Source organism: Aotus nancymaae, unplaced genomic scaffold, assembly GCF_030222135.1.
Source record: "Aotus nancymaae isolate 86718 unplaced genomic scaffold, 86718_ANA_hifiasm-v0.15.2.pri h1tg000003l, whole genome shotgun sequence".
NCBI lineage: Eukaryota > Metazoa > Chordata > Mammalia > Primates > Aotidae > Aotus > Aotus nancymaae.
This window is the reverse complement of record NW_026988414.1, coordinates 54,381,759-54,407,985: the sequence shown is the minus strand read 5'-3', so window position 1 is coordinate 54,407,985 and position 26,227 is coordinate 54,381,759. Positions and strand designations below refer to the sequence as shown.

The following is a 26,227-nucleotide window of genomic DNA, read 5'->3' as shown; positions in this document are numbered from 1 at the left end:
GTGTCTGGTTGTCTGTTCTTGCATCAGTTTGCTGAGAATGATGGTTTCCAGCTTCATCCTTGTCCTTGCAAAGGACATGAACTCATCCTTTTTTTTTTTTTTTGATTGTATAGTATTTTATGGTGTATATGTGCCACATTTTCTTTATCCAGTCTGTCATTGATGGGCATTTGGGTTGGTTCCAAGTCTTTGCTATTGTAAACAGTGCCACAATTAACATATGTGCACATGTGTCTTTATAATAGAACTATTTCTAATCCTTTGAGTATATACTTAGTAATGGGATTGCTGGGTCAAATGATATTTCTTGTTCTAGATCCTTCAGGAATGGCCACACTGTCTTCCACAATGGTTAAACTAATTGACACTCCCACCAACAGTGTAAAAGCGTTCCTATTTCTCCACATCTTCTCCAGCATCTGTTGCCTCCTGATTTTTTAATGATCACCATTCTAACTGGCGTGAGATGGTATCTCAATGTGGGTTTGATTTGCATTTCTCTAAATGACCAGTGATGATGAGTTTTCATGTGTTTGTTGGCTGCATAAATGTCTTATTTTGAGAAGTGTCTGGTCATATCCTTTGCCCATTTTTCGACAGGGTTGTCTGTTTTTTTTCTTGTAAATTTGTTTAAGTTCTTCATAAATTCTGGATATTAGCCCTTTGTCAGATGGGTAGATTGCAAAATTTTTTTCCCATTCTGTTGCTTGCCTGTTCACTCTGATGATAGCTTCTTTTGTTGTGCAGAAGCTCTTTAGTTTAATTAGGTCCCATTTGTCTATTTTGGCTTTTGTTGCCATTGCTTTTGGTGTTTTAGTCATGAAGTCCTTGCCCATGCCTATGTCCTGAATGGTATTGCCTAGGTTTTCTTCTAGGGTTTTTATGATGTTAGGTCTTAGGTTTAAATCTTTAATCCATCTGCAGTTAATTTTTGTATGAGGAATAAGGGAGGGGTCCAGTTTAAGCTTTCTGCATATGGCTAGCGAGTTTTCCCAATACCATTTATTAAATAGAGAATCCTTTCCCCATTGCTTGCTTTTGTAAGGTTTGCCAAAGATCAGATGGTTGTACATGTGTGACATTACTTCTGAGGCCTCTATTCTGTTCCGTTGGTCTTCATCTCTGTTTTGGTACCACTATCATGCTGTTTTAATTAATGTAGCCTTGTAGTATAGTTTGAAGTCAGGTAGCATAATGCCTCCAACTTTATTCTTTTTGCTTAGGAATGTTTTGACTATGTGGGCTCTCTTTTGGTCATATGAAGTTTAAGGTGGTTTTTTCCAGTTCTGTGAAGAAGGTCAATGGTAGCTTGATGGGGATAGCATTGAATCTATAAATTACTTTGGGCACTATGGCCATTTTTACGATATTGATTCTTCCTAACCAGGAGCATGGAATGTTTCTCTATCTGTTTGTGTCCTCTTTTATTTTCTTGAACAGAGGTTTGTAGTTGTCCTTGAAGAGGTCCTTCACATCCCTTGTTAGTTGTATTCCTAGATACTTTATTCCCTTGGTAGCAGTTCTGGATGGGAGTTTGCTCATGATTTGGCTCTCTGATTGTGTGTTATTCATTTATAGGAATGATTGTGATTTTTGCACATTGATTTTGCATGCTGAGACTTTGCCAAAGTTGCTTATCAGCTTGAGATTTTGGGCTGAGATGATGGAGTCTTCTAAATATACAATCATGTTGTCTGCAAATATAGAAAATTTAACTTGCTCTTTTCCTAATTGAATATGCTTTATTTCTTTTTCCTGCCTGATTGCTCTGGCCAGAACTTCTAATACTATGTCGAATATGAGTGGTGAGAGAGGACACTCTTATCTTGTGCCAGTTTTCAAAGGGAATGCTTCCAGTTTTTACCTGTTCAGTATGATATTGGCTGTGGGTTTGTGATAAGTAGCTTTTATTATTTTGAGATATGTTCCATCGATACCTAGTTCATTGAGAGTTTTTAGCAAAAAGGGCTTTTGAATTTTGTTGAGGGCCTTCTCTGTGTCTATTGAGATAATCATGTGGTTTTTGTCTTTGGTTCTTTTTACGTGATGAATCACATTTATAGATTTGCGTGTATTAAACCAGATGAAGCTCACTTGATCATCATGGATAAGCTTTTTGATGTGCTATTGGATTTGGTTTGCCAGTATTTTATTAAGGATTTTCGCATCAATGTTCGTCATGGATATTAGTCTGAACTTTTCTTTTTTAGTTGTGTCTCTGCCAGGCTTTGGTATCAGGATGATATTGGTCTCATAAAATGAGTTAGGGAGGATTCCATCTTTTTGTATTGTTTGAAATAGTTTCAGAAGGAATGATACCAGCTCCTGGTATCGTTTGTACCTCTGGTAGCATTCAGCTGTGAACCTGTCTGGTCTTGTACTTTTTTTGGTTGGTAGGCTATTAATTGCTGCCTAAATTTTAGAACATCAGAACTTGTTATTGGTCTATTCAGGGATTCAGCTTCTTCCTCGTTTATTCTTGGGAGGGTGTAAGTGTCCAGAAATTTGTCCATTTCTTCTAGATTTACTAGTTTATGTGCATAGAGGTGTTTGTAGTAATCTCTGATGGTAGTTTGAATTTCTGTGAAATTGATGGTGATATCCCCTTTATCATTTTTTATTGCACCTATTCAATTCTTCTCTATTTTCTTTTTTATTAGTCTGGCTAGTGGTCTATTTTGTTGATCTTTTCAAAAAACCAGCTCCCGGATTTATTCATTTTTTGAAGGGTTTTTTTTGTGTCTCTATCTCCTTCAGTTCTGCTCTGATATTAGTTATTTCTTGTCTGCTAGCTTTTGAATTTGTTTGATCTTGCTCCTCTAGTTCTTTTAATTGTGACATTAGGTTGTTGATTTTAGTTCTTTCCTCACTTCTCCTGTGGGCATTTAGTGCTATAAATTTTCCTCTAGACACTGCTTCAAATGTGTCCCAGAGATTCTGGTACTTTGTGTCTTTGTTCTCATTTGTTTTGAAGAACATCTTTATTTCTGCCTTCATTTCATTATTTATCCAGTAGTCATTTAGGAGCAGTTTGTTCAGTTTCCATGTAATTGTGCAGTTTTGAGTGAGTTTCTTAATCCTGAGATCTAATTTGATTGAACTGTGGTCTGAGAGACTGTTTGTTATGATTTCCATTCTTTTGCATTTGCTGAGGAGTGATTTACTTCCAATTTTAGAGTAAGTGTGATATGGTGCTGAGAAGAATGTATATTCTGTTGATTTGGAGAGTTCTGTAGATGTCTGTTAGGTCAGCTTGAGATCGCAGATCTGAGTTCAAGTCCTGGATATCCATGTTAATTTTCTGTCTTGTTGGTCATCACAGAATTTTTTGTTGTTTAACCTGCTACATTCTAACCACGTACTTTTAGGTTTTGGCAATTTATACTTAATAATTACTTTTCATCTGCCCCTCACTTGGCCTTATGTCCCACTTACTCTTATGACTCCAGTTGCTCACACTTAGGTTACTGTTGACTTGTTAAGGCCAATATTTCAGCCTCTTCATTTTACACCTTTAATTTTCATTGTATTTCAAGCTTATTTTTTAATCAGCTTCTGAATTACTTTGTCTCATTTTACGTTCTACTCTTGCTGTTATCTTCCTGTCTCTTTCCATGGAACATCTTTTCATTTACTTCTTAATAATTAGGGTTCACTGAAACTTTATCCTTGGTTTCCTTTTTCAAAATTAATAACTTTATTGTTTTTTGAAAAATGACACATACTTACAAACATTCAAGCAGTAAGAAAGAATAACAAGAAGAAAGCAAAGAAAAGACTAGTTAACAACCTGTTACAGATTAAAATCTTTAATATTAATGATCATATAACCATCTCTTAATGGCCAGGCAGGGAGAAGACTAGATGGGTAGATTAATTATATAAGAGTGTCATATTTTTGAAAAAGAGATTAACATTTATTTGGAGTCAACTAAATGAAGAGTAACTGAAATAAAAGTAAATGAGCTGTAAAACTTTAAATAAATGTTTTCTCTGCTTCAAAAGAATTAATTTCTTTAAGGTTAACAGAACAGTTATAAAAAGAAATGAACACCTTGCTACACAAGATGGAAAACCTAGGATTTTTACGAAACTCAGCTGGGGAAGCCAAGACAGGTGGATCACCTGAGGTCAGGAGTTCGAGACCTTCCTGGCTAACATGGCAAAACCCCTGTCTCTACTAAAAATGCAAAACGGTTTACAGGGCACGGTGGTGCATACCTGTAAACCCAGCTACCTGGGAGGCTGAGGCAGGAGAATTCTTTTAACCCGGGGCAGAGGTTGCAGTGAGTGCCCCAAGATCGAGCTACTTTTCTCCAGCCTGGGTGAAAGAGCAAGATTCTGTGTGGGAAAAAAAAAAGTATTTTTTTCAAGAAGGAATGAAAATAGCCATATTTGTAAGAACATAGATGTTTGAGAATATGATTCAACTGTCTTTATATTCAAGGGATTAAATGGGCTGGACATAATTTTATTGGATTACACCTTTTTTCCCTCAGAATTTTCTAGATGTTATTCATTTATAGAATTGATGGTTGCTATGAGGATGTGTTACAGATTTTCCCAACCTCCCCTGCATCACCTCCTGCTGTGGATGTTACTTACCTTTGCTAAGAGGATTCCTGAAAATTTACTTTTTTCAACTTGATATTCAAAAACTTAAGTAGACTGTGTCTTAGTATAATTTGTTCTATATTACATTTTCCTGAAATATCTGTGCATTTATTATTTGTCAATTAAAATACTACTTTGTTCCAAGGATTTTTTTTTTTTTAATTGCATTTTAGGTTTTGGGGTACACGTGAAAAACATGCAAGATTGTTGCATAGGTGCATACGTGGCAGTGTGATTTGCTGCCTCCCTCCCCTTCACCTATATGTGGCATTTCTCCCCATGCTATCTCTCCCCAACTCCCCACCCCCCGCTGTCCCCCAATTCCCCCCAATAGACCGCAGTGTATAGTGCTCCCCTCCCTGTGTCTGTGTGTTGCCATTGTTCAACACTCGTCTATGAGTGAGAACATGCGGTGTTTGATTTTGTGTTCTTGTGTCAGTTTGCTGAGAATGATGGTTTCCAGGTTCATCCATGTCCCTACAAAGGACGCGAACTCATCGTTTTTGATGGCTGCATAATATTCCATGGTGTATATGTGCCACATTTTCCCTGTCCAGTCTATCATCGATGGGCATTTGGGTTGGTTCCAGGTCTTTGCTATTGTAAACTGTGCTGCAGTGAACATTCGTGTGCATGGGTCCTTATAGTAGAACAATTTATAATCCTTTGGATATATACCCAGTAATGGGATTGCTGGGTCAAATGGAATTTCTATTTCTAGGTCCTTGAGGAATCGCCACACTGTCTTCCACAATGGTTGAACTAATTTATACTCCCACCAACAGTGTAAAAGTGTTCCTATTTCTCCACATCCTCTCCAGCATCTGTTGTCTCCAGATTTTTTAATGATCACCGTTCTAACTGGCGTGAGATGGTATCTCAATGTAGTTTTGATTTGCATTTCTCTAATGACCAGTGATGATGAGCATTTTTTCATATGCTTGTCGGCCTCATGTATGTCTTCTTTTGTAAAGTATCTGTTCATATCCTTCACCCACTTTTGAATGGGCTTGTTTGTTTTTTTCTTGTAAATCTTTTTTAGTTCATTGTAAATTCTGGATATCAGCCCTTTGTCAGATGGGTAGGCTGCAAAAATTTTTTCCCATTCTGTTGGTGGCCGATTCACTCTTATGACTGTTTGTTTTGCTGTGCAGAAGCTATGGAGTTTGATTAGGTCCCATTTGTCTATTTTGGCTTTTGTTGCCAATGCTTTTGGTGTTTTGGTCATGAAGTCCTTGCCTATGCCTATGTCCTGAATGGTTTTGCCTAGGTTTTCTTCTAGGGTTTTTATGTTGTGAGGTCTTATGTTTAAGTCTTTAATCCATCTGGAGTTAATTTTCGTGTAAGGTGTCAGGAAGGGGTCCAGTTTCTGCTTTCTGCATATGGCTAGCCAGTTTTCCCAACACCATTTATTAAACAGGGAATGCTTTCCCCATTGCTTGTTTTTGTCAGGTTTGTCAAAGATCCGATGGTTGTAGATATGTTGTGTTACCTCTGAGGCCTCTGTTCTGTTCCATTGGTCTATATCTCTGTTTTGGTACCAGTACCATGCTGTTTTGATTACTGTAGCCTTATAGTATAGTTTGATGTCTGGTAGTGTGATACCTCCCGCCTTGTTCTTTTTGTTTAGGATTGACTTGGCTATGCGGGCTCTCTTTTGGTTCCATATGAAGTTTAAGGTGGTTTTTTCCAGTCCTGTGAAGAAGGTCATTGGTAGCTTGATGGGGATAGCATTGAATCTGTAAATTACTTTGGGCAGTATGGCCATTTTCATTATATTGATTCTTCCTAACCATGAACATGGAATGTTTCTCCATCTGTTTGTGTCCTCTCTTATTTCATTGAGCAGTGGTTTGTAGTTCTCCTTGAAGAGGTCCTTTACGTTCCTTGTTAGTTGTATTCCTAGGTATTTTATTCTCTTTGTAGCAATTGTGAATGGCAGTTCATTCTTGATTTGGTTCTCTTTACGTCTGTTATTGGTGTATAGGAATGCTTGTGATTTTTGCACATTGATTTTATATCCTGAGACTTTGCTGAAGTTGCTTATCAGTTTCAGGAGATTTTGGGCTGAGACGATGGGGTCTTCTAGATATACAATCATGTCATCTGCATGTTGTTCTTGCCTGATTGCTCTGGCTAGAACTTCCAGTACTATATTGAATAGGAGTGGTGAGAGAGGGCATCCTTGTCTAGTGCCAGATTTCAAAGGGAATGCTTCCAGTTTTTGCCCATTCAGTATGATATTGGCTGTTGGTTTGTTGTAAATATTGGCTGTTGGTTTGTCGTAAATAGCTTTTATAATTTTGAGATATGTTCCGTCAATACCTAGTTTATTGAGGATTTTTAGCATAAAGGGCTGTTGAATTTTGTCGAAGGCCTTCTCTGCATCAATTGAGATAATCGTGGTTTCTGTCTTTGGTTCTGTTTATGTGGTGAATTCCATTTATAGACTTCCGTATGTTTAACCAGCCTTGCATCCCCGGAATGAATCCTACTTGATCATGGCGGATAAGCTTTTTGATGTGCTGTTGCAATCGACTTGCCAGTATTTTATTGAAGATTTTTGCATCTATGTTCATCATGGATATTGGCCTGTAGTTTTCTTTTCTTGTTGAGTCTCTGCCGGGTTTTGGTATCAGGATGATGTTGGTCTCATAAAATGATTTGGGAAGGATTCCCTCTTTTTGCATTATTTGGAATATTTTCAGAAGGAATGGTACCAGTTCCTCTTGTATGTCTGGTAGAATTCGGCTGTGAACCCATCTGGACCTGGGCTTTTTTTGGGTGGTCGGCTCTTAATTGCTGCCTCGACTTCAGACCTTGTTATTGGTCTATTCAGGGTTTTGACTTCTTCCTGGTTTAGGCTTGGGAGGAGGCAGCTGTCCAGGAATTTATCCATTTCCTCCAGGTTTTCTAGTTTATGTGCATAGAGTTGTTTGTAATAATCTCTGATGATGGTTTGAATTTCTGTGGAATCTGTGGTGATATCCCCTTTATCATTTTTTATTGCATCTATTTGGTTATTCTCTCTTTTCTTTTTTATTAATCTGGCTAGTGGTCTGTCTATTTTGTTGATCTTTTCAAAAAACCAGCTCCTGGATTTATTGATTTTTTTGAAGGGTTTTTCGTGTCTCTATCTCCTTCAGTTCTGCTCTGATCTTAGTTATTTTTTGTCTTCTGCTAGGTTTTGAGTTTTTTTTTGATCTTGCTCCTCTAGTTCTTTCAATTTTGATGATAGGGTGTCAATTTTAGATCTCTCCTTGCTTCTCATGTGGGCACTTATTGCTATACATTTTCCTCTACAGACTGCTTTAAATGTGTCCCAGAGATTCTGGTATGTGGTTTCTTCGTTCTCGTTGGTTTCGAAGAACATCTTTATTTCTGCCTTCATTTCATTGTTTATCCAGTCAACATTCAGGAGAAAGTTGTTCAGTTTCCATGAAGCTCTGCGGTTCTGGGTTGGTTTCTGAATTCTGAGTTCTAACTTGATTGCACTGTGGTCTGAGAGACTGTTTGTTATGGTTACCGTTCTTTTGCATTTGCTGAGGAGTGTTTTACTTCCAATTATGTGGTCAATTTTAAAGTAGGTGTGATGTGGTGCTGAGAAGAATGTATATTCTGTGGATTTGGGGTGGAGAGTTCTGCAAATATCTATTAGGTTTGCTTGGTCCAGGTCTGAGTTCAAGTCCTGGATATCCTTGTTAATTTTCTGTCTTGCTGATCTGTCTAATATTGACAATGGTGTGTTAAAGTCTCCCACTATTATTGTGTGGGAGTCTAAGTCTCTTTGTAAGTCATTAAGAACTTGCCTTATGTATCTGGGTGCTCCTGCATTAGGTGCATATATATTTAGGATCATTAGCTCTTCTTGTTGCATTGATCCTTTTACCATTATGTAATGTCTTTTGTCTCTTTTAATCTTTGTTGCTTTGAAGTCTATTTTATCAGAGATGAGAATTGCAACTCCTTCTTTTTTTTGCTCTCCATTTGCTTGGTAAATCTTCCTCCATCCCTTTATTTTGAGCCTTTGTGTTTCCTTGCATGTGAGGTGGGTTTCCTGGATACAGCACACTGATGGGTTTTGGCTTTTAATCCAATGTGACAATCTGTGTCTTTTGATTGGGGCATTTAGTCCATTTACATTTAGGGTTAATTTTGTTATGTGTGAATTTGATACTGCCATTTTGATGCTAGCCAGCTGTTTTGCCCATTGGTTGATGCAGATTCTTCATTGTGTTGATGCTCTTTACCATTTGGTATGTTTTTGGAGTAGCTGGTACTGGTTGTTCTTTCCTGTCTGTAGTACCTCTTTCGGGAGCTCTTGTAAAGCAGGTCTGGTGGTGATGAAATCTTTGAGTACTTGCTTGTTCACTAAGGATTTTATTTTTCCTTCACTTATGAAGCTTAGTTTGGCTGGATATGAAATTCTGGGTTGAAAGTTCTTTTCTTTAAGGATGTTGAATATCAGCCCCCACTCTCTTCTGGCTTGTAGGGTTTCTGCTGAGAGATCTGCTGTGAGTCTGATGGGCTTCCCTTTGTGGGTAACCCGAGCTTTCTCTCTGGCTGCCCTTAGCATTTTCTCCTTCATTTCAACCCTGGTGAATCTGACGATTATGTGCCTTGGGGTTGCTCTTCTTGAGGAATATCTTTGTGGTGTTCTCTGTATTTCCTGGACTTGAATATTGGCCTGCCTTGCTCGGTTGGGGAAGTTTTCCTGGATAATATCCTGAAGAGTATTTTCCAGCTTGGATTCATTCTCTTCATCAAATTCAGGTACAGCTATCAAACGTAGATTTGGTCTTTTCACATAGTCCCATATTTCTTGTTGACTTTGTTCATTCCTTTTTACCCTGTTTTCTCTAATCTTGCCTTCTCGTTTTATTTCATTGAGTTGATCTTCGACCTCTGGTATCCTTTCTTCTTCTTGGTCAGTTTGGCTGTTGAAACTTGTGCATGCTTCGTGAAGTTCTCATGTTGTGTTTTTCAGCTCCATCAATTCACTTATATTCCTCTCTAAGTTGTCCATTCTCATTAGCATTTCGTCAAGTCTTTTTTTGAGGTTCTTAGTTTCTTTGCATTGGGTTAGAACATGTTCTTTTAGCTCACGGAAGTTCCTTATTACCCACTTTCTGAAGGCTGATTCTGTGATTTCATCACACTCATTCTCCATCCAGTCTTGTTCCCTTGCTGGTGAGGAGTTGTGCTTCCTTGTAGGAGGAGAGGTGTTCTGGTTTTGGGTGTTTTCATCCTTTTTGCACTGGTTTCTTCCCATCTTTGTGGATTTATCCACCTGTCGGCTTTGTAGTTGTTGACTTTCTGATTGGGTCTCTGAGTGGCTGTCCTGTTTGTTGATGATGAAATTATTTCTGTTTCTTAGTTTTCCTTTTAGGTGTCTGGCCTCTCTGCTGTAGGACTGCTGAGGTCCACTCCAGGCCCTGCTTGCCTGCGGATCACTTGTAGCAGCTGCCGAACAGTAAAGGTTGCTACCAGTTTCTTCTGCTTTGTCCCTGAAGGATACCTGCCAAATGTCAGTCTGAGCTCTCCTTTATGAGGTGACTCTTTGGATATACAGAGGTCAGGGAGCTGCTTAAGGAAACAGTCTGTTTTTAATAGTAGCTCAAGTGCTGAGCTGTGAGCCCCGTTGTTCATTCAGAGCTGCTTGGCAGGTAAGTTTAAGTCTGCAGCAGCAGAACGCATAAACCCCTTTTCTTTTCCAGGTGTTCTGTCCCGGGGAGTTAGGGCTTTATGAGTTTCTGCTGTGCTGCTGCCTGCTTTTTTTTTTTTTTTTTTTTTTTTGGGCTGCCCTGCCCACAAGGAGGCAGCCTAGTCACTCGCAGCCTGCAGAGGCTTCGCTGAGCTGCTGTGGGCTCCGCCCAGCTGCCCGGTGAACTTCCCTGCAGTCCTGTTTATATGGATGTAGTTAGAACTGCCTCAGGAACAGTAATGGCGGTTTGCCTTGACAACGTGGAATGGCGGACTGTCTCTGTAGTGGTAGAGTGCCTCCGTAATGGCAGACGCCCCTCCCCCACAGAGCTGGACCGTCCCTGGTTCAGCTGTGCATGCTGTGAAAGTCTCAACCCAGAGCGTTTCCAATTGCTGGTTTTTTGTTTTTGTTTTTGTTTTTGTGGGGGTGGGACCAGCCGGGCCTTATCACCTGGCTCCCTGCCTCAGAGCCTTTTGTTTTTTAGTTGAACGGTCGGCTCTCTACCAGGTGACCTGGTTGCCTGGTGAATAGGCGCCGGGATCTGTGTGATTTCCTGTGCAGCGACCCACTGAGTCAGCTGAAACCGCGGCTCTGAGATTCGTGGCACGTTTTTGCCTGGGAATCTCCTGGCCTGGCTCCCTGTTTCAGCTCCCCTTGCTGGCTAAGAGGGGACACAGTCTCGTTTACTCTGCACTGGGAACCGCTGCGCCGGGGCACAGGCAAAACAGCCGCGCTGGCCAAAACAGCCACCCTGGCGACCCGTGGGGCTCCTCTGCCTGGGAATCTCCTGGTCTGTGGGCAGTAAAAATCCGTCTGGAAATGTGGCGTCCACTCACCCTCTGCGCTTTCACTCAGACCTGTAATCCTGAGCTGCTCCTAACTGGCCATCTTGGATCTCTCTCTCTCCAAGGATTTCTCTTTTGCATTTATTTTTGCATACCTTTCTAATCCACTTTTTATACTCTAATTCAAATAAGTTGTCTTTATGCTAGATTGTTTTTTGTCTGGTCTTTATATCTATTTTTTTTACGATTCTTTAATCTTTTGTCTTTTTCTTCTGCATTCACTTTATCTCAAGACTTTCCTTCATCAGTAACTCAATTTTTAGCCATGTGTAATCTTTCTTTTGTTCTTTTTTTTTTTTTTTTTTTTTCTGAGATGGAGTTTCACTCTGTTGCCAGGCTGGAGTGCATTGGTGCAGTCTTGTCTCACTGCAACCTACAACTCCCTGGTTCAAGTGATTCTCCTGCCTCAGCCTTCCTAGTAGCTGGGATTACAGCAGGCGCCACCACACCCAGCTAGTTTTTATACTTTTTTAGTAGAAGCGGGTTTCACCCTGCTGGCCAGGATGGACTCGATCTCCTGATCTCCTGATCTCCTGACCTCCTGAACTGACTGCCTCAGCCTCTCAAAAGTGCTGGGATTAAATGCATGAGCCACTGCCCCCGGCCTTCTTTTGTTTTCCTTTCTTACATTTCTGTTTAATCTTTAGTAATGTTCTTTGTTGTTGTTCTCAATTTATTGCCTCAGTTCTTCAAATTCTATTTTTTGGGGGAGGTGTTTTATTATTTCTTTTCTGAACTTGTATTTTTTTCAATTCAGGTTTTTGGCAAGTTCTTTTCTTCCTTTGTGGCTTTTTTTTTTCAGTTCAGATTCTAAATTTGTATTTTGTTAAATGTACACTTTGCTCCACCAACTACTGAGTGTTTTCTATTCTAGAAGGCGTGATCCATGGTTTCAAATTGTTGTCTGGTTTTTGCAGAGAGTGTTGGATCTAACCAGACCTGGTAGTTCTCAGTGTTTTTTTGCTAAGAACCATTTCTGCTGCTCTTCATTCATTTCTGTAGATCCATATTTCCATCTGGTATTACCTCTTTCTACCTGAAGGACTTCCTTTAATATTTCGTAGAGTACATATCTCCTGGTAGTGAATTCTTTTGGCTGTTGTACACCTGAAAAATACCTGTATTGTGCACCTGAAAAATACCTGTATTTTTGCTTCATTTTTGAAAGGTATTTTCAATAAGTATAGAATGCTACCTTGACAGATTTTTTTTCCTTAGTAGTTAATTACTCCACTGTCTTCTAGTGTGGATTGTTTCTGATAGGAATTCTGCTCTCATTCTTACTTTGTTCATCATTATATAATATGCCCCCCTTTTTTCCCTCAGCTAGTCAGAGCCTGAACTACTATTGTACCTGTGTGAGCTTTGCAGATTGTTTCCTTTAAGTTTTCTCCAATCCTTTTGGGTGGTTTTTTTCCTCTTAAACCTGGGTAGTTTCCTTATATGCATGCACTGACTAGTACTTAGCTGAAGACTTGAGGTTTTCAGCTCTGTAGATCTTCAGAGTTCCCTCTATATCTGGGTAGATCTCTCCTCTATGACACTTTGCCCTGCAAACTCTAGCTCCATTGGTCTCCCTGTAATCCAGGGTATGTCTCCTTAATTTTGGAAGATTACTGGACTCTATTTAGGTTTCCTGTTTCTGTGCTGTAGCTTGGAAGCTCTCTGTAAGCAGTAAGCTAGGGTATTCATAGAATTCATTTTATTTGTTGCCCTCTCTTAGGGATGACATTGTCTGGTGCCCAGTATCTAAAAACCATTTTTGATACATTTTATCTATTTTTCAGTTGCTCCATATAGAAGGGAAAATCTGGTCCCTCTGACTTATTTTTTTTTTAATGGAACATGTTTTCCCTGGATTAAATCTCGAATCTATAGAAATAGTAACCTCTTTCCATATTCCAAATGTATATTTCCTATTTTCTGATACCTGTTTCCTTCTGGCTGTTTTTATAAGTATCTTAAAAGTTAAGCATGTCATCCAAAAAAAACCCTTATTGCCTTTTTTCTCAAATGAGTTCAGTCTCTCCTAGGCTTTCCAAATGAATACCTTAAGTCCCTACCATGCTAAATTTCTCCTTACTGAAAATTGCAATTCATAGTGTAATGAATCTTGAATATAGTCCCACAATACCTTTGTTAAGAGCTTAGCTCAACCAAAGAGAGCTGAAATGCCAGGTGTAGGAATAGCTGCTCTAAGACAACAAACCAAAATGAAAGTTACAGCCACCTTTAATTAATTACTGAGATAGTTTAAGCAAGAGGCTAAAGTGGAGAAAGTGCCAGCTCCCCATATTTTATTTTCCCCCATTGGTCCAGTGATCAACATAGAAGTGAGGGTTGTCTCATGGCTAGTGGATCCTCAAACAAAAGATTCTTGCCATTTGATAGACTTGAGGCATGGGGGAAGGTTGTGGGAAGATGATTGGGAGAGGAAAAGTATAGAGTCTGAGTCAGAATGAGGACAATCTTCAAGTTTACTGTCTCCTCCCAGTCTCCTAAGGAGGTTTCTGCAGAGACACCTAAGCAAGCCTCAACCAAAGGCACCCAATGAAAAGGCCTCCGTATTGAGACATCTATGGTAGAGATACAGATACATTTAAGAGTGTGATTGGCCAGGGAAACTAGTGTCCTTGACCAGGGGAACCTGAGTCCTTGAGCGTAACTCCCTTCAGAGACTGTAGTCCATTGACTGTACAACAAGTCTGGTTAGGGAGGGCAGCATTCCCCCATGAGGAGTGCCAGATAGAACCTTTGGAATTACCTATGGTCAAGCCTGAAAAATCACATGTAAGCTTTGGTCAGGAGCTACGTTTTTCAATCTTTACTGAGTTACAAGTACATGAGTATGTTCACAAAACCATTTCTTATCGTGTTTGTCATTGAAAGTTGAGGGCTTGTGTATTAGACATTGCAAGAAACAAGCAAATGGGAAAACTAATTCATAAACAATAGCAAGCATTTATTTATTGCATATGGGTCTGTGTGTTGGCTGAAGGAGCTCTTACTACTGCAGGTTTTCTGGTCCAGCTCTGTTTTAGGCCGCAAGTCAAGTCCACTTCTGCTCTATGTGTCTGATTCTTGAACACGGCAGAAACAAATGTAAACATGGAGAGTTTCTTTTGTCTATGTTTGAAACTGGCACACTGTAACTTCCACCTGAGATTTCTTTGGCTAAAGCAAGTCTCCTTATTAAATAAAACCAACAATAATTCATTGTCAGTATTAGTTTCTATGGAGGATTGGGGGAATATTTTTAGGCCTTTACCCAGAATCTACTAGGCCTTGCATTATTCCTTTCAGAAATTATTAGCAACAGACATGACAGCCAAATCCTGAGCCATGTTTTAATGTCAACATCTGAGATTTGGCCTTTATGCTGCCAGTGATTCAGTGTCCACTCCTTTGATATGGTGACAATTCCATTTTCCAACTCTAAAACTACTGGAACTTACACACTTCCCATGTATCAATGGTCAGTGCCTTTCTGAGCTTGGATCTTTCTTAGAGTAGCTAGTCAAATGCAACCAGCAATAACCAACTCATACTATCAGCATTCTGCACCAAACCAAACTCATACTATCAGCATTATGTGCTTCCTCACTCAGTGTAAAATTTATTGGGTGCATTTTTTTGCCTTCCAGGTTATGCCATGTGGCAGTTTTCCAAATGTTCTGTAACTACATAACATGGGTCACTATTTTCTCAGCATCCTGTAACATATTTTGCTACCTGCCACCCAGTCCCCAAATCAATGCCACATAATTCAGTTTTTTATCATAGCAGTACCCCACTTATAATTACCAATTTCTGTATCCCATCAGTTTTTCCTACAGAATAAACAACCACAAAATCACAGAATCTCAATAGCATGCAGTAATAAACATTTATTTCTTGCTCATGAGTCTATCAGCTGTGATAACTGTGCTGCAGTCTGCAGGTCTGTTGGTTGGCTGGAGTGTTTCACCTTGAGGCAATATTGAATTTAGGTCTGCTCCATATTTCTTAATCCCAGGCCAGGCTGAAGGGGCAGTGACTACCTGAACATGTTCTTTTCGAGGTGGATGTTGCAATTTCCAGGGGGTGATCATAAGCATACCATTTCTTAAGTTCCAGGCTCATAACAAGTGTGCTGTCATTTATATCCATGTTTCCCTAATCCAAGCAAATCACATGGCTAAACTCAATATTAGTGGAGTAGGGATCTGTATTCTATCTATGAAGGTATCCATGAGAGGAGTAAGCATTTGCTGACTAATAGTCCACCACAGTATGATATAAAAGCATAAGCCAGTGAGCAAAAGTATGCTGGAGCTGTTAGCATATGTTATGATTATACGGCTTTCTAGATAGTCTGACCCAATCCAGAAATAAAGCATCTAGAATGGAGTAAATGGATTGCAGATTGTCCTTATTAAATGTTACTTTAAAAATATCACAGGCTTTCATAATAGTTGAGCAGCATACAATTTAAGTTCAAGATTTCTGGCAAGTGTCTCAAGTTTACTTACTATTAAGAATAGATTGTGTTGGATGCATACCAAGAAGAACATGACCGAAAAATCAAGCGTTTGGAAATGGTCATCCTACTTTAACTTAGAGGCAAATCAAGGAAACATATTGGGAACAAAAGGGAAATCCTTTGAGACATATTCAGGTTTTCTCCAATAAAGCCAAAAACCTTTCAACAACAATAAAAATGTTAAAATAGTTACTTCTCGGAATGATTAATATTAACTAATTTTTTGTGGCCATAATTTAATCCAAAGTCATCAATCTATTGAGCATATACCTATTACCTAAACATTTAAGGAGAATAAACAAAAATTATTCTAAATCCATGCAATATGTTTTATAAAGAAAGGAAGGTCAGACTGCAGTTTCGTTTTATACTAATTATAATTGCTATCCAATCTAGCATAAGGATATTCCTTTTAGCCCTAATCTTGGTATGTTAACATTTCTGATCTTATATTACTCAATTATTTAGTGACTTCCTGCTAATAACAGAATAAAGCCCAAATTTCTTTATCTCACTGAAAAATAGCCCTTGCCTACCTCATTAGCCTTATTTTTTCATACGTTTAGCATTATTTTTTCCTCCCCGAAACTGAAATCAGCAAAATAAAACCCCATATGTGCTTTAGCATTTAATACCTCTGGACCAGTGTGCACAGTACTGTATTCCTTTCTTTTCTTGTCAGTTCCATGTAGAAAAGACCTACTGATCTATGTGACCTCCTATCTAAAGCCGTTTTCTGTTCTTTTTTTGTACCCTCACGTGTATGTTAGTGTGTGTGTGTGTGTGTATGTATACACACACATATAATATATATTTTATATATACACATATAGTGTATATTGTATTATGTATATGTGTGTATATATACATATATATTATATACTCATATAATGTGTATAATATATATACACACATATATATTATATATAAAACATGCAGGCGAATCGTTTGAATACAGGAATTTGAGACCAGCCTGGGTAACCCTATCTCTACCAAAAAAACACAAACAAACAAACAAAAAACTTCGGTATGGCAGCATGCAGCTGTAGTCCCAGTTACTTGGGGCACTTAGGCTGGAGGATTACTTGAGCCCTGGAGGTGGAGCAAGCTGAGATCGCGCCACTGCACTCCAGCCTGGGTGATAGAGCAGGCTGTCTAAAAAAAAAAATAGAAATTTTAAGATTAAAAATTATTTTTAAGACAAGCCAAAGGAATAATATTAGGAATATAGAGAAATACTAAAGTAAATTTGAAACAAAATTTAATTGTAAAAACTGTGTAACATGAAATTTATATGAAATCAGAAGCACAGTTCCAGTCTTAAACTTAACAAAGCTAGTTCATTTAATATAAAAACAGAAATTAAAATATAAAACACTTGGAAGTAGAAAATAAACAGTCTAAAATATTTTAAAAGTATGTGCTTAAGGAATAGCGTAAAATCATAAGAGGTTGTTACACATGGCTTCCAAGCTAGCTAGAGGAATTAAAGATACCATGTTCAAATCCCCATAATTCATCCATGTGAGCTAATGGGATTAAGTCCATTAAGTCCCCGGCTTAAAGACATTTTATTTTTAAGGCAAGGAAGCCTGTTTATTGGGCATAGTTTACAATGAATAAAATGAAACAAACAAACCCTACTTATCCTTCTGTTTTTCTACCTCTCTTCCTAGAAAAAGGTACTTACATTGTTCTGGCAACTTCCTTTTTAGAATATCTGTGGCTGGTAACAAAAATGGGCTACTTGTCTTTCAACTTTTACTGATTGAATAGATTCTTCCCAAGCCTCCTGCCCAGGTAAAGTCAAAGGGGATGGTCTAGGTCTCCAGAAAGAGGTGCCAAGTGTGACAGTCATATCAAATGATTGAAATTCTCTCTTACTCATCAGAAACAAGATTTATTTCTTGCCATTTCATTTATCAGAAATGGCAACTTCAGTTTTCATTGGCCTATGGTTACTTCTCAGAGGAGATGTGTTTTAATTATAGTTGGCTGATCTGACTTTTTGTTGCCTAAGGCAACAATGTTTAATTAACACAAAAACCAAAAACTTTTTAATGGCAGGTCTTGCTGATTGTTGCCTATTTATCCGCAATTCACTTGTCTGAAACAGCATTCAGAGTTATTTTTACTCACAATACTTCTGAAACCAATTGTATGCATTTTTTCTTCCACTCAACAACCAACTCTTTGCTTCTGCAAGTTCCAATTGGGCAATTCAGTTCAATTCTAACTACTTAGAATTAGTGCAGACCCTACTGATTAAGGACTCAGTTCCACAAGACTGCCCCATTTTAGATGCCAGAATGGAGTAAATGGATTGCAAATGTCAGATTGTCCTTATTAAATGTTACTTAAAAAATAACACAGCCTTTCATAATAGTTGGACAGCATACAATTTAAGTTCAAGATTTCTGGCAAGTGTCTCAAGTTTACTTACTATTAAGAATAGATTGTGTTCGATGCATACCAAGAAGAACATGACCAAAAAATCAGGTGTTTGGAAATGGTCATCCTACTTTAACTTAGAGGCAAATCGAGGGAACATATTGGAAACAGAAGGGAAATCCTTTGAGGCATATTCAGCTTTTCTCCAATAAAGCCAAAAACTTTTCAGCAGCAATAGATACCAGTCACAAGTCCTAGGTTTCCACCTGTATTTCTGACCAACTGACTATAAATTGGGGGTTCCCAGGAGCCCTTCCTCAGATTTGGTAATTTGCTAGAATGGCTCAGAAAACTTTTCTATTTACTATTACTGGTTTGTTTTAAAGGATACAACTCAGAAACAGCCAAATAGAAGAGTTGCATAGTTCATGGTATTCAGGAAGGAACAGGAAGCTTTCTTGTCCTTTCTGAGTGTGCTACCTTCAGCATCTCAAAGTCTTTACCAACTTGGAATGTCTCCAAACTCTGTAATTTTTATGGAGCTTCCATTAAGTAGGCATCATTGATTCAATCATTGGCCATTGGTGATTGAATTCAATCTCCATTTCCTCTTCCCTCTGCAGAGGCCTGGTGGTGGGGCTGGATGTTAAAAACCATCTAATCACATGATTACCTCCTCTTGCAGCCAGTCCTTATCTTGAACCTATCTAGAGACTCACCAGGAATTATCTTATTAAGCATAAACACTGGTATGGTTGAAAGGGGCTTGTTATGCTTTGCTTGTAATAACAAAGGATGCTCCTATTACTCAAGAAATTCCAAGGGTTTTAGAAACTATGTGTCAGGAATTGGGGACGAAAACCAAATATAGTGGGCCCTCTGTATCCATGGGTTCCACATCCCTGGATTCAACCATTTGTAGATCAAAAATATTTGAAAAAAAATTGCATCTGTACTGAACATGTACAGCCCTTTTATATTGTTATTATTCCTTAAACAATATAGTATAACAACTATTTACATCACATTTACATTGTATTAGTTATTATAAGTAATATAGAGATTATACAGGAGGATGTGCATATGCAAATACTACACTGTGCTACATCAGGGACTTGAGCATGGTTGGATTTTGGTATCCCAGGAAGGTGCCTGGAACAGGAATGACTGTATATATTTCTTATTGTGTCACAAGTACCTTCTGAAGTAAAACATACCTACTATGATTCTCATTTTCTTTCCCTAAAAGTGAAATAAAAATAGCAATATTCTTTAGGAAATTGTCTATACAATAAGTTGATAACTATTCTTAATCTCCCAAATTGATATAATCACAAACAGACTTTTAGGGAAGTTTGTGTGCAAAGCTTCATATTAAGATCGGGAAAAAATACTCATAATAGATTTTTTAAATAATTTGTTAAAATAATTAAAATAAAAAATCTAATAGGAGAATACAAAGTAAAAGATTGCAGAAAAATTTAAATTATTTAAGAAGATTAAAAGAAAAAATATAGAAAATAGAATATACCGGGTACAGTGGCTCACGCCTGTAATCCCAGCACTATGGGAGGCCCAGGCCAGTGGATCACAAGGTCAGGAGTCGAGACCAGCCTGACCAACATGGAGAAACCCCGTCTCTACTAAAAATAACAAAAATTAGCCGGGCATGGTGGCGCATGTCTGTAATCCCCGCTACTTGGGAGGCTGAAGCAGGAGAATTGCTTGAACCCAGGAGGTGGAGGTTGTGGTGAGCTGAGGTCATGCCATTGCACTCCAGCCTGGGCAATAAGAGCAAAACTCCATCTCAAAAAGAAAGAGAATAGAATATAATAAGCTTAAGTACTATGAATAAGCAAAATGAAAAGTTAATAAGAAAGAAAAAATGGAGAGAAGAAACTCCTGAGAAAGAATATAAATTAGAATGAAGGTTCATACTAGTAGAAGAAAAGCATGTAAAACTAAATATTAAAAATAAATATCCAGTAAAGTGAAGCATATGCTCACACATCTACCATACAAACTTGAGCAGATAAGCACAGCTGAACATGGTTAGCCATTCCACCAGTGGACCTTGCACACATCCAGGAGCAAACAAGCAGCAGACAAATTCATTTTTAAATCAGTCTTCACCATTTACTTTATTGGAATTATTTAGCTATTGTTGGCATCCCATACTCTTTGAACATAGAACTGTTATCTTATTTTTAAGATTAAATATTTCACTCAGAAGTATAGCAGATATTTGAATGATGAGAAAAGATGAATTGTATTTGCATATTATTTCTATATTGCTGAAAGATTGTTGTAAATGAATTCAACACCATGGTGTTAGGGGACTAGAAGAAGAAACTTGGGGAACTGATAGATTATTATCAAGGTAAAGGTACTTATTCCCCAGGTGGCAAATTCTACCTATCCTAGCTTTTATTATCCTTAGGATAGTGTTCTATTTATTTCATAAGTACAGAAGTTTTAATTGGGTATGTCATTTTTCAAAGACAAAAGAAATGCCTAATTCACTCTAACAAACTTGTTAGTCACTGTTTATACCAGGAGGATTTCTACTCTACAGAGAATAATATTGTTTTCTTTTTCCTTTGTTGAGAAATCAAAGTTTTACACTGACCTACAGCAGCCAAGCATATTTTAAAGCAGAATCATCTCAGGCTAACACAGATATGTATCCTTTTAGCTTTATGTATTATTTTTTGTCCCTTTTTATTCCTTAAGAAAAGTTATATTCCAAAAGTAATTCAATAAGAAAATGTTACTAAAATTTGTCATAGTAATTTATCTGATAAGAAAAAAGTTATGTATAGGATTTGATATATTTTGCTTTTAATATTAACTGAAGTTTTATGATTTTGTTTTTTCTTTAAGGTTGTTAAGTTACTTGTAGGTTTCTGGCTTGGTTGAAAAGGTTTTGGTAGTCAAATGTATAGCTAGTGTAGGAATGATTTGTAGATATAACCTATCCCATATACCTAGCTTTCTATTTGTTACGAAGTCACAGTATTTCTAGAAGAGTGATTTTTATGGTTTACCTTGCCCAGTGCATGATCTTTCACTTGAAAAAAAGGTTGTGGTAGGGGGTGTTACGATTTCAATCCACCCTAATTCTGTTACTGTTTGCTTTGTTCAGCAATCACTGTGATCCTCCTGGCAGGGAACAAGATCCAGAGAACAAAACTAGTAGTGACTGTGTAGATAAAAAGGCAATGAATTCTGCTTTTAAGGCAAAGGGGGAATAGTCTACAAAAGAATGAAAATAGGAATAAAAGTGTAGCATTGTTAACCCGCAGATCTATTGTACTTTTGAAAAATCTTACACTGTAAAAAAAAAAAAAAAAGGTGACACTACAAAGATACATAATTATGTGGATAAAAATCTTGAAAAGGGTCATTGTTTAGTTACTGGCCAAATACTTGACAAGTAAATAGCCTAGATTATTCATAATTGAAAAACCATAGAACTCTTTTTTTTTTTTAATGACGGGACAGTATTTCAGCAGTACACATGGTACTATAATATATTATTTATTCTCTACCAGAACAGCTCTTTAGATCTGGTGAAGATGATGAGGTCAAGAAAAGTACTCCAGAGAAGAATGGAAAAGAAATGTTGGAGCAGACATTACAGAAGGTAGTCTAATCTTTAAGATATTGAGCTGAGCAAGTTAAATCTGAATTTTAACATAAAGGATTATATTTTAAAGCAAGGGCTTATGAATGTAAACCTTGTGTGAATCCTTAATTCAGATCCATAATTCAAAATCATTGGCTTGCCAAAATGGGGTAAAAATAAAATCAATGTTAGTGAAATAAATGTGTAAACACTTGTGCTTCCATTGACATAGATTAAAATTATTTTCAAAAGGTGAAACGGAGAGAATGAAAAAAATAGAAACTATAGAAATGTAGACTGTATGTGCTTGTTAGTTATAACTTAGCAGTTTAAGTTTAAAATATATTTTAATAAGGCTGTGCTATACTTCCACAAATACAGAGATTTATAATATTTGAACTAAAACACTGAGCATAGTTACAACTTTATCACAGTAAAATGGTAATATATTTATAGTTTTAATGTTAAACTTGAAAAAATACATGACTCATCTCATTTTAGATAAAAATTTATACCAATATGATTTAGTACAGCATTTTATGTTTCAATAAGGCCATCCATGTAAACCCTATAGTCATGTTATAACATATCTATCATTAATAGTAAAATACTATTTTAAAATAATAACATTTATCTTTATAATTTTATACTTAATTCATATTTTTACATATACATTGTTATCAAGTTCAATTAAGTGGATCTAATTATTAATACCTTATGTTATACAGAAAATAATCTTTAAATAGCTTGTTCTCATAAGTGATTGTCAGTGGCTACATTAGATTGATTTTATAATTAGATAAAGCTGAAAATGTACAAATACATAAACAAAAATGTTAACATAGTTGCTTTTTTTTTTTTTTTGCATCTCTGAATTGACTTGTAGGAAATCTAGTGATTTATAGCAGATGATGTGATTGTTCATACTTCTAACACTTGCCATATGGTCTAGTAACAAAGGCTGTCATCTCATTATTACTGAATGACACGTATAAAGTTAATGTAATAACACAGAACTAGAAATGCTTACATTTATATATCTTTAGGTAAAATGACTAATTGAATTAATCTATGCACTACCAGCTAGAATGTCATACAGTTCACACTAACCTAGCATCTTTTTGTTCAGAACAATGTTTTTATTTGCCAGGTTTTGTATAATTTTTGTATCTATGGATAAGTAACTACTATTTCTTGCCTTAGGGTAGAAACCCAAAAGTAAGCCTTTATTTCATTCCATCTGCCATAAATGAATACTACAATAGTAGATCCAGACATCTATTTTAAGACCTGACAACCAATATATTTTCACTGGACGTATGTCAAATTAGTATGCTATTTTTTTGTATTTACCTAATGCAATTTTATCAATCACAAGTTAATTCCTCATGGTTGAATTTCCTTATTTTAAAACTTTTATATGAAACTCACTCAAAATTAATTTTAAAAATAGTAATAAGATGAAAATAGTATTTGTATATAGTAGAAATGAAACATATGAACAGATTATTTTTAAAATAATAACATTTCACATTGTGATTGGCACAATTGTGTTCTTGCCCCCAAATTTATATGTATATTAAGAGTCTTAATCTATATTATCTCAGAATGTGACCATATTTGGAGACAGGATCCTTAAAGAGGTAATTAAGTTAAAATAAGGCTATTAGGGTGAGCCCTAATACAACATGACCAGGGTCTTTATTTAAAAAAAGGAAATTAGAATACAGACAAATACAGAGGGAAGTCCATGTGAAGACACGGGGAAAATATAGCCATTTACAAGCCAAGGAGAGAGGCTTCAGAAGAAACCAACCCTGCTGACACCTTGATCTTGGACTTCTAGACTTCAGGAATGTGAGAAAATAAATTTCTGTTGTTTAAGTCACCTACTCTGTTATACTTTGTTATGGCAACCCTAGCAAGCTAATGTACGTGCTTCATAGCTTCATAATGCCAGGTGTTTTATTTCTGTTTTGAAAAGAGCCTCCTCTTTTTTTTTTTTTTTTTCCAGACAGAATCTTGCTCTGTCATCCAAACTGGAGTGCAATGGGTGATGTTGGCTCACTGCAACCTCTGCCTGCCGGGTTTAAGCTATTCTCTTGCCTCAGCCTCCTGAGTAACTGGGACTACAGGTGTGCACCACCATGCTTGGCTAATTTTTGTGTTTTTTGTAGAAATGGGGTTTCATCATGTTGGCAAGGCTGGTCTCTAACTCCTATGTACAAGTGATCTGCCCACCTCAGCCTCCCAAAGTGCTGGAATCATAGATGTGAGCCACTGCACCTGGCCTAAAAAGAGCCATCTATTTGGTATGGTATTTTAAATTTCAGTACTGTAAGAAAGTATGGGCCTGAGCTGAATTATAACCCATAAATTGAACACCTTTATCAGTTCCCCAGACTTTCATTCTCAAATATGTATTAAAATTTATTTTTCTATTTTTGAAGGATTAAAATCAGTTTAACAGTTTTTGAGAATATACCTTGAATAACACTTTAATAAGTGCTATGGATTTTCCCTTTCAAAATATTTAGAAGTAGTGTCTCTGTTTTGTTATTTGTCCTCCAATTTAAACTTAAATAGTTTTGACCACTTCTCATGATTAAACATAGATTCACATTAGGCAGTTAACAGACGTTAAAACCACAGACATCTTCAATTGGTATGCATATAGGGGTGGAAAGGTGTGGTATCTTTCCTCGCCCATCATAAGGGCCACAGTTGACACTCCTATAATAAAAGGCAGGTTAATATGAGAAAAACATAACATTTATTTAATCAAAGTTTTATGTGCCACAGGAGCCTTCAAAAACAAAGACCCAGAGAAAATTGTCTGTTTATATGCTGAGGTTCCATAAATAAAGGATAGCCATGTAGAAATGTGTTTGCACAGGGGCCGGGCGCGGTGGCTCACGCCTGTAATCCCAGCACTTTGGGAGGCCGAGGCGGGTGGATCACGAGGTCAAGAGATCGAGACCATCCTGGTCAACATGGTGAAACCCCATCTCTACTAAAAATACAAAAAATTAGCTGGACATGGTGGCGCATGCCTGTAATCCCAGCTACTCAGGAGGCTAAGGCAGGAGAATTGCCTGAACCCAGGAGGCGGAGGTTGCGGTGAGCCGAGATCGCGCCATTACACTCCAGCCTGGGTAACAAGAGTGAAACTCCGTCTCAAAAAAATAAAAAAATAAAGAAATGTGTTTGCACAAATGGGTATGATCTATGGTAATAGACTGAGGAGAGGTGAGCCCAGCAAGGCCTGTCTGCTCAGATTCTTCTTGCCCCCTGTGTAGACTTCCTTCCTTCCCAGGTAGGGGACCAGACCTCTCTGGAATGAAAGTCTTCAAGGGAGAACCAAGAAGGGAGAAAGTGACTTTTCTTGGTTTTAAGCCTTGCTTTTGGGGAGAGGAGTTCTAGTTTGTATGACCTGCTTTAGGAAAGAGGAATTATGTTGATTTGACTGACTTCAGGGGAGAAAAAGGGGTGAGTGACAGGAAGGCAGGAATCTTGTGTCTGAGGCACTTCCAATGACCTTCAATTCAAGGTACTTGGCAAGCCAAAGTGCCATACTTTGATGTGTTGTGTTCTGAGCACCAACCTAGTAAAATTTTAATCAGTTTTCCCCAAACTCATTTGGATTTTAGTCAAAAAAATATATAATGCTAATTTTCAGAATCGGCATCTCAAATTTAAGATGTTTATTTGTTGTATTTGTTTATAACATATTTTAGTTTAGTTGAAATATAAAGTTGATTTAATGGCTACTTTGGAATATTCAGCACAAGTAATTATATTTTAGTTACAGCAATTTTATTAGGTAGGTGTTAAGATTAATGATAATAGAAACAGTAATAAGGATAATGTTAATAAATTGTTTTCTTCAGGAATTATGGTTTATGATCACATTTAATACTCCCAACAAAACTGCAAGGTGTAGGTATTACTATCCTCATTTCACAGATGAGGAAAGTAAAGGTAAAATACCTTAAATATTTTACCAGCTAAAGCGAGTAGAGTTGGAAGTGAGATATAGACCTAATTCAAAATTCTGCTTCCCCTAAAACACACTGCTTCTTATTAATATTTTTGTATCACCAAAGTCACTTTTTAAAAAAAATGTGCGGACTAGTCAAGGCAACACAGTGAGACTCCGTCTCCACAAAAAATAAAAAAATTAGCCAAGTGTGTTGGTGCATGACTCTGGTCCCAGCTCCTTGGGAGGCTGAGGTGAAAGAATCACTTGAGCCCGGGAGATCAAGGCTGAAGTGAACCATGATCGGGCTTCTGCACTCCAGCCTTGGCAATAAAGTGAGACCCTGACTTTAAGAAAATATAATTGCTTGCTTGCACCAAATATGTATTTAAAAAATAGATTATATTTTACTTACTTCTCTTTGGAATCTAACATGCAAAAGTATTTTAAAATATATTTGTGAAAAGTATACTGATTTGGGCAGTGAATGAAAATCCTTCAATAAAATTTAGAGGTAGAGCAATTTGGAAAAAATAAAAAATAC

The 26,227-nt window shown here is 37.3% G+C and overlaps 1 protein-coding gene across 6 annotated transcripts in view; it reads left to right on the top strand.

The window, feature by feature from the left end:
- The window catches only part of CNTLN (centlein), a 374,623-nt gene that overhangs the window by 239,108 nt on the left and 109,288 nt on the right, over window positions 1-26,227 (top strand). For 5 of the 6 annotated variants that reach the window (XM_064381308.1, XM_012449978.3, XM_012449977.3 and 2 more), the window contains one exon: window positions 21,631-21,722. In XM_064381308.1, the coding sequence (XP_064237378.1) occupies window positions 21,631-21,722 (92 nt within the window). Of the gene's footprint in view, window positions 1-21,630; window positions 21,723-26,227 lie in introns of those variants that run through there. The other variant, XM_012449981.2, reaches the window with a different exon arrangement.